Here is a 17,562-nt window from a genome sequence, read left to right on the forward strand (position 1 = left end):
ACAGCTCAGCCACAATTTGGACTAGTAATAATAGTAATATTGAAAAAGTCAATAGGAGTCGCATATAAAACGAATCGGCATAGAACAGATATTGTCTAGTGAGTCGGGTAGCGCACATAATTTGTAAACAAATATTGATGTCAATAAACGCCCGGGTTACCGGCAAATTTAAAAAAAAAAAAAAAAAAAACATTCGGGTCATCAACATAAAAAATTAAAAATTTAAAACACAAAAATATTTTCATCATCTAAGAAAGATAATAAGTTGATATTAATATTTCAAAGCGTTAATTTTAAAAACGAAAACCTAAGATTAATCTTTATTATACAACTCTTTAAGAAACAGTGGTCTACGCCGGGTCTACGCTTAACATCTGTCGGCGTAGATGCTGCGTCTCTCTCTCGCCCACCGCCCGCAGCGAGGAGGGGACTGAACAGCAGTATCTCCGGTGGGGACTATATGACATGATTTAAATTGCAAAAATGGGCGTTTTTATGTTTTTATCCAATTTAATCCGGAAACGTTTGGGGGTGGTGGTGGTGGGTGGTCGGGAGGTTTAAAGCGGTGACCGGATGTTGTGGAATGTTTGTGGAACTTATTCAAACGTCCATTTTCAGGTTTTGGATAGGTATTCGTAGCAACGTTGCTCGTATACATAATATTATTACTAGTAGTTCTGTAGACCTCCTCTAGTTCTCCTCCTCTCCATTCCTCTATAATCATCAGATTTATAAGTAGGTAGTTAAATACCTTCATACTTAATTACATGTAATCCATATATTTTGTGAATTTTTTTTTTCGAATTATGCAATTTGTTCAAAGTAGTTCACTGTATAAATGGCAATTCTTTTTTCAAATTTTCATCGGGAAGTAGGTACTTATAATATTGAAAAAATGTGAATGAGAATGTCCAAATAAATACGGCGCTTTCACATTTGAAAAAAGAATCTTTACTGAACCATTAAAACGGCCACCTTCTTGAACTAGAAACGGAACGTAAAAACAAATTTACACACAGATGAAATGCAAAACGGACGAGTTAAAACCGAATTTAAATTATAAAAACAGCATTGATCGTTCGTGCCATATAGGCGAAACTAGATTTATTATTTAAGTTTAAGTAGGTACAAGGTATCTACATAATTGTTTTCGTGATACCATAGATTGTGTCAATATTTATGTAGCAAATTATTAGTTGGTTCACATACAAAAAAAATGATGAAATAATACGTTTTATGATTATACTAGTAGTTCTATGAACAAAAGTCCTAGCTAATGTTTATAATTTTCGCTTATTTCATAAATGAAATCAACAATTCGTATGAAATCATGTGGTACTTAAATACTTACCAACTTAAACATTACGTACGTGAAATATTATAATTTATCTAAAGAATTTCCACGATTCCAATGACAATTCTTTTTATTTAAAATTTCTTTGCATTTTTATTCATCCTGTTAAAAAATGGACTGCAAGCCGCTTCCTGATAAGGGTATATTCATAATAATATCGGAACATGTGTTCATCCACCAGCGGTTGTCTTAATAATAATATCATGACGAAATGCAAAAATATTAGGACTTACGTGTGACAAAAGATTGGCATTTTACTTAAACGTGAATGCCCTGCAATCCCGTTTTCAACAGGGATACGAATAATTTGAAGAGATTATTAATAAATTAGCAATAAGTTTTGTCTAACTAACTAACTAACCATCATGCCGTTTCCCCGCAGGGGTAGGCAGAGAGGACGGACCGCCAAACAACTCGGTATTGGCACACACTTCTTGCCTCATTCACATTCATACATCGTCTCATACATACTCTTCTATTATTCTAACTCTTGACATGGCCCGACTCGAGTATCTGATTCACTTGATCGTGCCATGTCTTCCTCGGGCGTCCCCGACTTCTGCTACTGTTTACTGATCGTGTGAACTCCGTGGGATAATAAAGCAGTATCGAACACGATCACCATTTTGAACCGAAAACTGGAAGTATAAACAATGTTTTACCTACCGCATCATGTCGGCAAATAAAACTAAAGATATTAAATGAAAAAAATATATTAAAATGAATGTTTGTTTGTTTGTCCCCTATAGACTCAAAAGATAGAAATAAACTACTGGACCGATTTCGCTAAAAATTTCAAAGTTTGTTCTTATTAGTTTTAGGAGTGTTTAGAGAGTGTTTTGAATGGTAGAGGAAGTCGGGGACGTTTGGAGAAGACTTGGCATTATCTCTCAACTGGAATGAGAAATAATATTGTTTTTAATAGTAACAATGAGGTATACAGTAGTGAATGGCAGATTAACGCTGGAATGAGATACGGAGACGAATAAAAGTCGATATAATGTAGTTTTTAATATTAATACTGTGGTATACATTAATGAATGGTAGGGACGCCAGAGGAAAAAATGGCACGATTAAGTGCAAAATAACATTTTTCTAATCTTTAGAATAATATTATTTCCACCTTAAAAATAGACTCAGATTTCAGGTAGACTCGAATTCACAACCTCAAAACTGTACTTCAAACGATTCATAACCCCGAGCAACTCCGGGTGCACGTTAGCAGACACTCTGCCGTCACCCACAATAACGAGAAATGTTTGAACAGACAATCTGCCGTCACCCACAACAACGAGAAATGTCTGAACAGACACTCTGACGTCACCCACAACAACGAGAAATGTCTGAACAGACAATCTGCCGTCACCCACAACAACAAGAAATGTCTGAACATACACTCTGCCGTCACCCACAACATCGAGAAATGTCTGAACAGACACTCTGCCGTCACCCACAATATCGAGAAATATCTGAACAGACACTCTGCCGTCACCCACAACATCGAGAAATGTCTGAACATACACTCTGCCGTCACCCACAACATTTCGTTTCGCCCAAAAGCTGTGTTGTTATTATTATTAAAAATCAGGTGATTTACAATATCAGGTGTTTTCCCAAGTCGTCTTATAAAGCTGGTATAACAGGTTGTCTTAGCTGCTTCACCCTTCTGGTTCTATCTCACCCCACGCTCCCCGGAAGTATTTGTGTCTTCATTACCGTAATGGAATAAAATTAATCCGGATGTACCCCCCTCCCCCTCTCCTTCACGGCCTTTAGATCGTTCCGCTGATTTAACGGCGACTTAATTTATAAACTGGTTTTCGCAAATTAAATTAACCCTTCCAAAGGCTTTTAAAAGCCGTTTCGGAAGTTACAATTTAAAATGACGTAGAATCATCTCCTAAAACTAAATATTTTACCATTAAATCATCGAAATACTAGTAGGTGGTTTAGTAGAACTCGTGTCCAAAATACTAGTAGGTGGTTTAGTAGACCTCCCGTCCAAAATACTAGTAGGTGGTTTAGTAGAACTTGTGTCCAAAATACTAATACACCGTAGATTATGAACTAGTAGGTGGTTTAGTAGACCTCCCGTCCAAAATACTAGTAGGTGGTTTAGTAGAACTTGTGTCCAAAATACTAATATACCGTAGATTATGAACTAGTAGGTGGTTTAGTAGACCTAGTGTCCAAATACTATCAGGTGGTTTAGTAGACCTCGCGTCCAAAATATTAGTAGGTGGTTTAGTAGAACTCGCGTCCAAAATACTAATATACCGTAGATTATGAACTAGTAGGTGGTTTAGTAGACCTAGTGTCCAAAAACTATCAGGTGGTTTAGTAGACCTCGCGTCCAAAATATTAGTAGGTGGTTTAGTAGAACTCGCGTCCAAAATACTAATATAACGTAGATTATGAACTAGTAGGTGGTTTAGTAGACCTAGCGTCCAAATACTAGTAGGTGGTTTAGTTGATCTAGTGTCCAAATACTATTAGGTGGTTTAGTAGACCTCCCTTCCAAAAACTAGTAGGTGGTTTAGTAGACATCGCGTCAAAAAGTGTTTTTTTTAATATTTTATATTTTTTAATAAATCGCAACCGAAATTTCATCTGAAACCATTCTTAGTAGGTGCAAAAATACCTACCTACTTAATTATCTTTTTTTTGTAATGTGAAACCGCACAAGAGTTCCAACTTCTCCCATCCGTCTGGAGCCAGTGAGACTATGGCATCCCCAATCGGGGTATGTTGTGAGGCTGGCGGTAGTGGGGAGGGGAAGGAGATGGGAAAGAGAAAGGTGGGGAAGTACCTGGCTATTCAGATCTGATCAGCAAACACGGCTAAAGTCATTTAAAGCAACGTTACAATTCTGAATGGCGATCTTACACCAGTGCGATACTGATAGTATGTTAAATGAGTACATTTTGAAATAAAACAATTAATCAAATAAAACTTTCTTGCGCACGCCGTCGTAGCCTTACCCCTCGCCCATGGAGGCCGTCATATTAAATAACCTGAATATTTTAAGTAACATGAATGAGAATTATTTTTTCTAACCTTCTTCAGGCAGGTAGGTACCATAATATTGATCATTCCGATTTTATGGCTTGTAGTAGGAACCATGATAATGCGAATTCAGGTGAGATAAAAAGGTAGTATCCAACACTGCTACCACCTTAAACTGGAACCGGAACGTAAAGAACAAATTTACAGACAGATGGAATTACTCAACTAAACATAAATCGAGATGCTGAACGTTTTGAACGTTTTATTAATTTCTTCTTCCATGACTTGAAAACCATATATAACATGGAAAAATCCTTACGAATTCTTTCAAATAAAATTTTAAATGTAATTAATTATCTTTAATACTTAATGAGCCAGTAATTTTCCAAAAAAAAGTTTGGTTTTTGAGAAATCCAAGAAAAACCACGGAAAAGTTGACACATTTTCCAAAACGGGGGCGTTTACTTAAAGTCATGACGTCATTTCATTTATTAATCAAAATGTCTGAAGCAACATAACTGCATAGTTTTAAAACTATTTCCACTTCAAATGCTGACATGACTATTGACTAGGCTTGTGAGCCAACGTGTGTGTGTGTGTGTGTGTTTGTGTACAACGTGATCATGTTTACAACCCTTCAATAGGTTCAGATAAGTCAATCCATACATATTGTATTTTAGGTTTATTTTAAAACTGCTGCAAAGTTCATAATCTACGGTCCAAGATAAAAGGCAGGCAATGGCCCTTGAAGTCCTGTCAAGAGGTAGGAAGGGGTGAGGAGGGGGTTCCCGAAGTCCCCCCTGTTTTGCCTCTCTCCCCCGAGCCCCACTCGGAGCGGAACGGGCCCCCCGGGAGCGGGCCTTCACACCTCGAATCACTTACTCGACAATTTACAAATTAAACGCAGAGCCATACGTCACACGGGGCAGGGGCGTACGATGATTCGATGTTACGATGAAATTTAACATTTTATTTAATCTCATTTTTATTACTCAGTTACTTATACTATAAAACCTTTTTTTCTATTAACATAGAGTTTTTTTAGTATCCAATATGAACAGTCCATAAACCTGGTTTAGGCACTAGGCACATATTTTTTTTCGGCTGCGCGGTCTTTATTATACAAAACTTAGTTTTTGTGTTAGGCCAAAATACCCAAATTAATGCTGAATAATATTTTTTTAAATCAAAAATTATAGCAAATATTTAGTACGGATATAAGCTGTTTTATTTATTTGTGTTGTTAATTATAAAATATAATTAAAATCTATATTTAATTTACTATGCCTTAGTTCAATCCACTTTACAATACGCTATTATTAGTTGGGGATCCGCGTATAAATGTAACCTTCTTCCAATTAAAATTATACAAAGAACAATTATTAAAATTATATAAAAAAAATCCTTTGACTACCCAACAGAACGCCTGTTTGAAGAATTTCAAGTACCTACATTTAAAGACCTATATATTAAAAACTCATTAATCCAAATTATAAAAGAAAAAGATAAATATCAATTTTTAAATGAAAACAGAACGCGACTTAGACATGTTTTTCTATGCCCAAAACTAAATACGTCTTTTGCACAACATCATTATACTTACCAGGGAAGAACTTTTTTCAATCGTCTACCAGAAGAAATCAGAAGCATTAATGATAAAACCCGAATACTGCTCTCTGTCAAGAGACACTTTAAAAATATTCTGAAAAAAAACTACTGTCACTTAATTAATCTCACAAATATCCTTAGTTTTCCATAACTTCCTTTCTTTTTTAAAAAAATTTATTATATTAATATATTATCCTTCACTACTATCAAAAAAAATACTACAGCAAACATACATTTATGTACAATGAATTATTTAAGTACTAACTAACAACAACATTTATGTACACTCCTCTTCCATACACAAGCAAATGCTTTCAATGGAAGAGTAGTAAAAAGACTTGAGATGTAAAATGAATTATGTACCATGTAAACATATTATTAAAAATAAAAAATAATTACAAAAAAAAAATATATATTTGATATTTCATGATTTTAAAGATAACTATGGCAAAAGTTTGGCATGAGTTAACCTTTTCAGCCCACATTCAAATTAAAACGAACTTTGTGATTTTTTTTTACCCTAACGGCAACGATTTAGAACCATGTTTTGGTTTTCTTTTTTATTGTAATCTATTCTGTGGCGTCTATTTTTTCGCTCGTTTGAAATCCTTATTCCTATTTTGACATCTGCTGATTGTGAGTTTCATAGAATTTCTGCCGTCATTGATTATTTTATTTAAGGTGAGATATCAATATTTTCTACGCGAATTAAAAATATATGTGTTCTATAATAATAACATCAGTTCAATTCACTGTTCACAGTTATTCGCCAGAATATGGTAAATGAATTTCAATGTTCATTCAAATTAACACTGGTAGTGACGGACATATTTTCGACTAGTGTGGCGAATTTTTAAAGATAATTTTTCCCAGATTATTTCTGAATGAATTTTAGTTAAACTTTTATTTGTTTCAAACCTTAGAGATTATCACTACATTACACTAAATGTGCATTTTTGACATGAAACAGTTATTTGTATTACTTTTGTGTTATGTTTATTTTACCTTACTATTTAAAAAGTACCCTCTGACGTCCAATTTTAAGCCAAATTAACGCAGAATAACTATATAAAAAAAATTAAATACCCAAAATTTTCAAATAATTTTCTGTGGTATTATCAAGCATTACATATAGTATATATGTGAAAATAGTAATAAGGGTGTGAAAGGGTTAGTTATAATTATTTTAAAAAAATAATGTACGGTCCACCTAACATATAAATATGGTGAAATATAAAATAAATAAAAAAAAACTATTGAAGGTCCTTCTATCCACAGCGATTTGCATGCGCAATCAGTTAAATGTGCACAGTTTGCGCAAAAAAGACAGTACAATGTGCGGCGTTCATAAAACAGCTTTTCGCATCCACAGTTTGTACAAAAATCGCAATAATTTGAAGTGACATCTTAACGTACTTGTGCAAATTTAGTTTGCGCAAGTTAATGTTTGTGCAAGCCGTTTGCGCAGAATACCCCTTTGCCGTTTTAACGTACAAGCTAACTTGTGCTAGTAAGTTTGGGTATGTAGATGGACGAAGCACTTCGATTTGCGTAAATTTAAATTACGAACGACCGATTTACATTGGAATTAAAATTTTAGAATGTAAATTCAAAATTCTAAACAAAAAGGCTTTCTTTACAATGTTTATTTTAATATTATTTTTCATAGTACACAGTAATAATTATTAAAACTCACAAAAAATTGCAACTCAAACCATGGAAAGTTAAATTCTTGAATGACCTTTATTTTATAATTAAAAACACGAATGAATAAAAATAGCCCACATTTGTACTAGATATTTGCAATATCTTTTGATTTAAAAAATAAATGTTCAGTTTGGTTGGGTATTTTGGTCTCAAATTCGAAATTAAGTTTTGTATGAAAAAGATCTCGCAGCCCTCAACCAAGATAATGCATAACCTGACAAAATCTAACCTTCTCTACTACCATATATAATGCGAAAAATGTTGCTTGTGGAATGATGGAGGACTTAGCTAGAACACGCGACGCCTGGGTTGGACGCTTTAATAAGCTGTAATAAATATTTATTGGAGTCAATTGGAAAACCAATTTAATGTTTTTATCTTTTCGCATTGGAATATTCAAATAATCAATCATTTCATCCGTCTCATTAGCTGAATGTATTATAGGTAGTAATACTGTAGGAGTAATCTATTATTCCTTCTGTCGGATCTTGCACAGAATCGATTTGTTAAGCGCACTAGCAGCGCAAATGGGGGATACACATTTATTCGTTTCATTCAATTACAGGAGTAGATTTAGCCCCCGCGCCACCCCGCTCACCCAGCTCCTGCCGGATTATACGGGGGATAAACACTCGGGATGTGTAATTTTGCCGGGAATGTTCCGCAAGGTGCCTTGAGCAAACGAGTTGAGTGCCGAGGGCTAATTGGTGATAGTGGCTCTCCGGGGACGCAACCCCTTCACCCCCAACTCCCGAAGCGCTACGCCCTTCAGCCCGCAGCCCTGGGGCGACACGGACAGTCTTAACCTGACACACTGACATTTTGGTTCTTTCTCTTATTATTATTGGTTATTGATTATATCCAAAGTCCAATAAGAGAAAAAACCCACCAAAATAAAATAAATAACCACCAGTAACAGCCCTGATTGGACATAGCGGTGAAACAAATAATGTTAACCTAACAATTGTTATTTATTTTACTGGTACCATCTCAATTTACCGTTTTTCACTTTATTCTAGCTTTTTTAATAGCCCTTTACACTGAGTAATACAAAATCGTACATGCAATCAAATATCTCAATATCGGAGGTCCTCCTATCTAACATAACCACCTTACATTATTTTTTCATGTTTTAAATTTTCAATGTGTATATTTCGTATTCACTAAATACATAATAATTAATTATCTTTACAGATTTCGGCTACCTCGGAGAGTCGACACAGTTTATTTTTTTTATTTTTTTATTTTTTATTTAATATAGATATAAGTGGTTACAGTGGTGTTATATAAATTACATATCGGTACAAAATATATTTATAATCGCAATCTCACCAAAGAATAAACTGGTTCTTGTTCTTGGTGAGCGAGTTACTAGTTACACTATGTCAGATAATTTTCAACTATTTCTGTTATTCAATCGATGTTGGCTTTTTGGCATTGAAATGTTCTTTGGTACAACAAAAAGAGCCTGGAAAAATCAGAAAATTTCTGCAGCCCCTCAAGTAACAATTCTGTTGAATCTTTAAAGATACGATAATATCAAATTACAAAGTATTTTGACTCTGAATGTTATTGATCATTTCTGAAAATAATTACCTAAATTCATTAAATAATTATTACTAACAAAAAAATAATAATAATAATAACTTTTAATACTAACATAATATTGAACTAGAATTCCCTCACCAAACACATGAGCATTGTCTCTTTATGGAGAGGAAAGGCTACTTTAAATTCTATTGTTTTATATCTTGTTTATATCCTGTATACTTATCTATGTAAAAAAATATTTTTTTCAAATATTAAATAAAAAATAAAATAAAATAAAAAAATAAATAATCCTCTCAACAAAAATAGGAAAGTTTTCGTTACCGACTGAAAAACGACCTGGCAAAGATTTCCATCTCTATCAAATCACTTATAAACGAAATGAAATGGAATCTTCTATCACTCTCTCTCATCAAGATTCTTTGGCAATTTTTTTTCATGTATTTATTGTTATCAAGTTTAATTTGTAGAACTCCATTTTAATTTTTGGTTTTTCTTTTGTATTCAATAATATTATTATCAAATTTACAAAAAAAACAGTTAATGTGTTTAATAAAATAAAATACTTTTTTGTTTTTATGTGTTTAGTTTAAACAGTTTACTTTAGTGCGTAATTCGCTCGCCAATCCTCGATACGTTTTATAATGCCTTCAGAAGGCGAAACAGCTGTCACACGTAGTAATATGGTTCCTATTTTATCAAAGTTGATTATTTTCTTAAAGAGGGAACTTTTCCAGATAGTTGCAAAATTGCTAAGGTAATACCAAATCACAAAGGTGAGTTCAAAACGGATACCTCAAATTACAGACCCATTTCTATCTTACCAATCTTATCTAAAATCTTTGAACGTGTAATCTACGATAGATTAAACAACTTTCTATCAAAAAATCGTTCTTATATAAAAAAACAATATGGCTTTAGGAAAAAATCAAACACACTTGCGGCAATAAATGACTTAATCATTAAACTTAGAAGCAGCATTGATGGTGGAAATTATATTTTATCCATACTAATTGACCTTCAAAAAGCCTTCGATACAGTAAGCCATGACATACTTCCCAAGAAACTCGAGAAAATTGGTGTAGTTATTCCTGCTCTTAATCTATTCAAATCATATCTTAGCAACAGAAAGCATTTCGTTAGCATCAACAATCAAAATAGCAACCACCTACCTAACTACGGAGTTCCGCAAGGATCCATACTAGGACCACTTCTGTTCCAAATTTATATTAATGATATCTCCCAATTAGATTTAAACGGTGAAATTTTTTTTATATGCAGATGATACTGCAATTTTATACGGGGATAGAGATTTAAACATCTTACTAGAAAATGCACAGAGTGACTTAGATAAAATTAACAGTTGGCTCCAATCAAATATCTTAAAAATGAATGTTAAAAAAACAGGATATATGATTTTAAGCTCAACTCGTAAAATAATTCCGCCTCATGTAACCTTAAAAATTGAAAATAACAACCTCCAAATCCTGATACAGGAGAAATATCTTGGGCTGTGCATTGATAAACACCTAACTTTTAAACAGTATATTTAAGATAAAATCTCCCCCTTAATCAATTCAGCTGGATATCATATCTGTTACCAAATAAAATTAAAAAAGGTCTATATTATTGCCTCGTACACTCACATTTAAACTACTTGATTGAAATCTGGGGAAATACATGTGAAACATATATAAATGAACTACAGGTAACACAAAACAAAGTAATCAAAAAGCTATTTCATTTCAAACCTAGAACATCAACAAAAAATTATATATGGAAACAAAACTATTAATATTAAGAAAATTATATGAATATAATACATGTCTCCTTATTAACAAAATAAATAATAAACTCATACATACAAATACAGAACTCATTAAAACGTCCCAAGTACACACACACTTTACACGGCAACACGTTAAAATACATTTAAATACCATACATACTCATTATGGCAAGCAATTCATTGGTTACGAGGGAAGCAACATATATAATTGCCTCCCAGACGAAATTAAAAATAAAAAAGTATAGGTACATTTAAAAAAAAATTCTTCAGTTTTATGCGAAATCAACAAAACAATGAAAGTGAATAATATCGGTGTGTAATATATTTATGTGTAATATATATGTTATTTCTAGTTAAATAAGTGAAAAATGTAATTTTCTTTTATCTAGAATAAAAATATTAAAAAAAAAATAATAATTACACAGCAGAACTTGTTTAATAATAAAAGACCCACATTGTCAGATCTGTTGTTTCTATATAATCTACCAAATAATAAAATAGATAGTCCCGAATTGCTATCCGTCATTGGTTTAAATGTTCCAACGAGGCGTACCAGGGACACTGCACTTTTTCATATTGAAGCCAACAATACCAAAGCAGCAAACAACTCAGTAATTACTCGCGCAATCACAACTTACATCCACTACGGAAAATTACTACATTTAGACATCTTTCATGATTCCTTTCTAACATACAAAACTAACTTATTAAATTTCTTAGCGTAACATATGTCAAAAACACTTTCACTATATTTTTCAAAACTTCTATGTATCAACAGTCAATTACAATTCGTGAGCATATTATAATTCTTGAGTTCAATTTATTTTTTTCTCTAGATACACTTTATTCCTTTTATAACTTTTACCTACTCATAGATTAATTTAAATTTTAATTCACTGATTTTAACTTAAATCACTAGTTAAGTTTTCAGAACAATCTCAGGCGAAATTACGTAATGATATTTTATGTACATACGTAACAGGTACTCAACTATGTAATAAAGAAAATTTCCTTAACTGTATCTTATTGTACTGCGTATGTCTTAATAAATAAATATACTGTTTTTTGTAAATTTGATAATATTACTATTGAATATAAAAAAGAAAAAAAATCTATAATTGTATTTTTTTTTAGTTTAAATGGTTCCACTCTACTTGGTGTCTTCTGTGATGTTTGCTCGATTGTTCCAACCGCTAGCCGGCGTTCCACCGAACTGGTTAGGTTTTAGAATACATCCTATTCTAAAAACTTCTGTAATAAAACTGAAATTCACATTCATTATGCGTATGTTATTTTAACAAAGCTTTCTAACAATCTCGAAAATAAACAAATAGAATAATATCATATTCCTGGCGTTCGACTTATATAGTTGAACGCGATGGAGCGCGGTTGTTGTAAAGAGTTAAGACAGGATAACCTCTTCCCGCGTCTTACAACGGCTTGAGTAGCTCTTTGTTCTCACTTAAAACAATTTGCCAAATTGAAAAGGCTTACTGTTTTATTTCGCAATTATGCAAATTGAAGGATTAACCCTCGCGCGCGCCCTCTAGCTTTCTTTTATAACCCCCCCACCCACCCACCCGCCCCTTGCAAATCCCACCCGACATGCCTTTTTTATTTTGCTCAGTTTATTTGGGCTTCATTTCAACAATTTAATACACCCCTATATTTTTTATTGAGACGTCCGCGCGTCCGTGCAACGCGGAGGGCCTCGTTTTCATTTTGAGAACGAGCCATACAATTTACGTGGACTGCTTTGCTAAATTTTTGAGTTGGTCTGCAATATTTTATTCATTTTTCGTACAGCTTCATAGCTCAGAAATCTATTTGTACGGTTTCAAACCTAACGAAGTAAATAACGAATTCTAGTAAATATGCAATAACTTAACAACAGACTCCTTCCACCGGACCTCCTCGGGGGCTGTGGTAAGGCTGAGGGTAAGGCTGTCGACTACAAATCCGTAGGTAGCGGGTTCAAATCCCGGCGTTGGCAATTACATTTTATTCAATTAATTTGTGTTGTGTCACAATGTAAATAAGTTAAAAGTAAAACAATATACACGTAGTATCATTAGTATATTTGCGGTATGTTCCAGACAGGAAGATTCTTTCATTTTTGCCCCGGAGAAAGACCACTAGTCAGAATTGAAAAGTTGCTTGAAATGGCCTTAGCGGTGTTTAGTGACTATAATTTTCTCGTCTGTCTCCTTTCCCTCCCCACTACCTAAAGCTTCACAACATACCCCAATTGGTGATGCCATAGTCTCACAGGCTCAAGACGGTTGGGGGCAGTTGGGACTCTTCGCGTATTCGCGTATTTCTAAAAAGACTGCAATCATAATCTAAATTGAAGTTTTTGACCGTACCTAGACGGCGACGGTTGGGTATCTTCTAGAAGAAAATAATCAACAATGCTCAATCCCGCTACACGATGAGCTGAAAGCTAGACTTTTTTAATAGTACACACATCACGATTTTCAAATATTGTCAGGTTATTCGTAACCCGGGAATATTTGTCTTTCTTTTTAAGAAAAAAAATGTAAATGATATGTGAATATCGTGGTTCTTAAAAACATCACCTAATATTGGGTTGCATTAGTCTCTCACGACTCCAAGCAGTATAATACTCGGGTGTGGGGCTAGTATTCACATTTAAAAAAATCCTGTATGCCTTTCTAATCGTATGTGCCTGAGCAGAGAGCCAAACTTCTCCTGGTAAATTCTGGTGTGCCAGAAATCACGATTAAAATTTTCCCGATGTAATCGGTAATAGCGCATTGTAAGCGAAAAATTGGTTTACACAGTGTGTTACTGAAAAAGTATATCCTATATCCATTCAGCAGCAAGAGATCCGACGGTGTCAGTTAGATCAGTTTCAGATTTGAATTTTTATTTAATTATTTTCAATCAATTTACATAATATTTAAGTGCATTCTATTTTGAGGTAAAAACATCTTGAGAGACACAGCAAAGCTTAAAAAAATCTTGTTTTATAATTATTACCTACAAAATGCGCCCGTTTCCACAAACATTACCGCTGCGTCCCCTGCGACCGTTTTCACATACATTACTTTAAACATTATCACCAACATTAGCGCAAACATTTTTGTTTTTGTCCACATTTCCTCTACTCTCTTTGTTGAAACATTGAGACGCTGTGGGTGTGTCCATCGCCATATTGTAATTTTTTTGTAGATGTTTGATGAGGAAGATGTGTGTGCTTCAGTTTTTTGCTGTCAACTGTCAAGATGAGTTCTCACGGGGAATATGTTTTTGCAGTTTTAGCGATCGCAGAAATTATTGCACCATTTATGGTGCAATATTTTCTAAGGATAATTCCTTTAGGAAACACAGATTTCGGGTTCGACCGTACCTTCGACCTCGAAATTTTCATTTATATCAGGAATTGAAAACGTAAGACAGCTTTGGTTTAGGTTATTTCTTCCGCGTCTCTGAAACTGATTTTGAATAGTTATTTTTTTTTATTCGGCCAGATATTTAGCGAAGTGACTTAATTTCACCAGAATGCGACTTGGTGTCACAATACGATTTCTCGCATTTGGAGGATTCATATACAAGCCTGATAAAACACTAGAGAATCTCAAAACAACAGCTGTCAATTTTTTTTCAATAATTGCCTAACAAACTTTAATACAGAAACAGATATACTACCGCGTGGTAATAAGTCCTTCCTATTTTCTCCGCGTGAAAAATGTTTTGGGGAATTTATGCCATTATAAATTAAAAACAAAATGATCACATATGTATTTATTGTTATTTTATACTAAAGTTAAGTAATTTATTATTAAGCTCACACATAACCACAAAAACTCAAAAATGAAATAATCCCCTCCCTGCCTTCCCGTTTAGAATGTGCGGAGAATGTTTTCCGTCGGCCACTGAAAACAAAAACATTGTGTTTTCGAACAAAAATGTCAACGACACGCCCCCATTTCGAATGTTTGGGCTAACTTTCGTGGTAATGTTTGAAGTAATGTTTGTGGAAACAATGAATAAGGAAACATTGAAAGAAATATGAGTTTAGCTCGTTTTTTTAATTTATTTCTGCAATTAAAACATTGAGGGCCAGTTGTTTCACAGAATTTGAACAATTCATCACAAGTTAATTTTTGATCAATTCGTCAAATTTCATTTTCAATTTATATTCATGTTATGTTATTATTTCATTATGAGCATTTCATAATTTGAACAATTCATCAAAAGTTAATATCTGATCAATTAGTCAAATATTATTATTTAAGTTGTTCATGTTATGTTATTATTTAATTATGAGCATTTCATAATTTTGGTTTAAAAGTTAATTTTTGATCAATTCGTCAAAGATCATTTTCAAATTGTCTTCAAGTTACTTTATTATTTCATTATGAGCCAATTACAGAACTGAAATATTAAGAAAACTTGAAAAGAAAGTTAAATTTGATGAATTGTTCAAATTTTGTTAAACAATTGCACCTAAAATTAGGAATACTGTATTTGAATAGTGGAGAAAATTTTTTTGTTTTTTTTAGAAACCAATACAATAATAGAGTCGGGTAAGTAAAAGTGAAATCAGTTCTGATGTATTTTTATAATTCCGTGAAAACGAAAAACCATTTAATTTATTTCGGACATAAAAATCATTAGCACAACAAAAAACTTTGTCAACATTCGACCTCGAACTCCTCAAATCAAACTTTCTCAACGTTTGACTCGAACTCCTCAAAATTATAATATGTGTAGGTTATACCATTACCGTACGAAAACTGAATTAAGGTAACAACTATTAACATTACATATCCGGGCGATTGTATTTCCACGAATAAACGATTTATAATACTCGAACATTAGTTAGTAATTTATATACAGTTAGTTCTGTGAATAGTAGTATTTTTATTTAATACAACTTTTAATTAAATCTCTTATTTAATAAATCAAAACCAAAATTTCTACTGATATTACAAGATTTGTAAGTAGGTACTGTAATAAATATCTAACAAATTACAAACCATAGTTAGTTTACGTAACATTTTTTTAATATTTCAAATAGGGAATTATACAATTTGTCTAAAGAAAGGTCATGATCTCTGTAAATCTTTTTTCAAATTTTCTTCAGGATAGTAGGTACTAGAGACCATAATTTTGATTATTTCGATTTGACAGCTCGAATCTAATTTAAAAGGTAGTTTAAAACTTGGCCACCATCTTGAACCGGAACCGTAACGTAACAAACAAATTTACAAAGGTGAAATGCTAAATGAATGGGTTCAGTCAATAATATTGCATAGTAATCAATGAGGTGTATTTTAATTTTTTATGTTTTCGTAGAACACCATTAATTTAAATATTTTTTTTAAAATTTAAAGTAATATAGTTTAAAAATGTTATTATTGAAATCTGCAAGTAGGTAATTTAGTTTTTATTATTGCGACAGCTATTTCGGCGTCCAATGACATACCATCGTTCGAATTAGAACATCTTGTAAACAGGAATGTTTCCTTACTAGTTAAAAGTTATATGATATGTTCACATCGAGAACTGATAGTCAAAAAGCTCCCGGCGACTTTTTATATCCAATAACTAAGTGGATGTGAGAGTGAATAGTGAATAACATTACCTGCTCCTACTTCCCTATCAGTCTTTCCTTCTTGTTCCCCCGTCGGTTCTTCTCTCCTCTCCACACTCTCCTTCCCAACGCTTCCCGACCACTCTTCGTCATCCTCCACGTTCACATTCTTGCTCTCATCATCAGAGCAAGAGTCTTCCGTATCACCCGAGGGTCGGTCTTTGGAGTAATTGATCACACCACATTCTGCGTCACTATCACTGTGCCCAATGTTTGTTTCTTTTGCTTTTCTGACATCGTCACTGATACTGTCCAAGTCTTGTTTGATTCCCGCTGTGATGAAAGCGTTGAAAAATCTTCTAGGTTCTATGCGAGCTGGAGTGAAGTTTGGAGGCTTTGGTCTGCGTTCGCTATCTGGTAGTAGCCAGTTCTTAGCTGGGGCCGCTGTAGAAGATAGTCTTCCTCTTTTGATTAAAGGGACTGGACTCTCCCGTCCTGGCGAGCCAACTTCTGTTATGTCTATCTCATCAGGTCGATCTCCATCTAAACTAGAGGTTTCATCTTCTTTTATTCTGTTATTGTTGTACTCGAATGATTTTGTGACGAAATTGGAAAGTTGTTCCATGATTAAATTGTTTTAAACAACTAGCATTTCGAATCGTTTTGGACGCACATTTAACACCAAACAGATCAACGTTCAACTTATAATTTATCACCAAATAAACTAATCGAAAAGCGCAAGAAACATTCTAGGAACACGGGTAGTTACTTAATAATATAAAGTTATTGTTTTTCTCTAGCACTCATGTTAAAAATAAAGAAAATATCGCACTTTTATTAAGTTGCACATTGCGTTATTACTCAATGACAGTTTTCACAGATATTTTCCTACCCCGATAGAAACGTCAGTGTCATTTTCCGGCGCGAACCATATTTCCGACCGCTTGCTTCCTGCCTCTGTAAACTACTTGTTTAGGAGATCACTTC

At 33.5% G+C, this 17,562-nt stretch overlaps 1 protein-coding gene across 1 annotated transcript in view; it reads right to left on the reverse strand.

Moving 5' to 3' along the window:
- The window catches only part of LOC149425292 (uncharacterized), a 49,871-nt gene extending 32,671 nt beyond the window's left edge, over positions 1-17,200 (reverse strand). The window contains exon 1 of the mRNA XM_089650758.1: positions 16,627-17,200. Coding sequence (XP_089506884.1) covers positions 16,627-17,200 — 574 coding nt within the window. The remainder of the gene's footprint in view (positions 1-16,626) is intronic.
- Between the last annotated feature and the right edge of the window lie 362 nt (positions 17,201-17,562).

The sequence above is a fragment of the Hesperophylax consimilis genome, chromosome 3 (assembly GCF_061612785.1).
Source record: "Hesperophylax consimilis isolate HC1 chromosome 3, BYU_Hcon_1.0, whole genome shotgun sequence".
Lineage (NCBI taxonomy): Eukaryota > Metazoa > Arthropoda > Insecta > Trichoptera > Limnephilidae > Hesperophylax > Hesperophylax consimilis.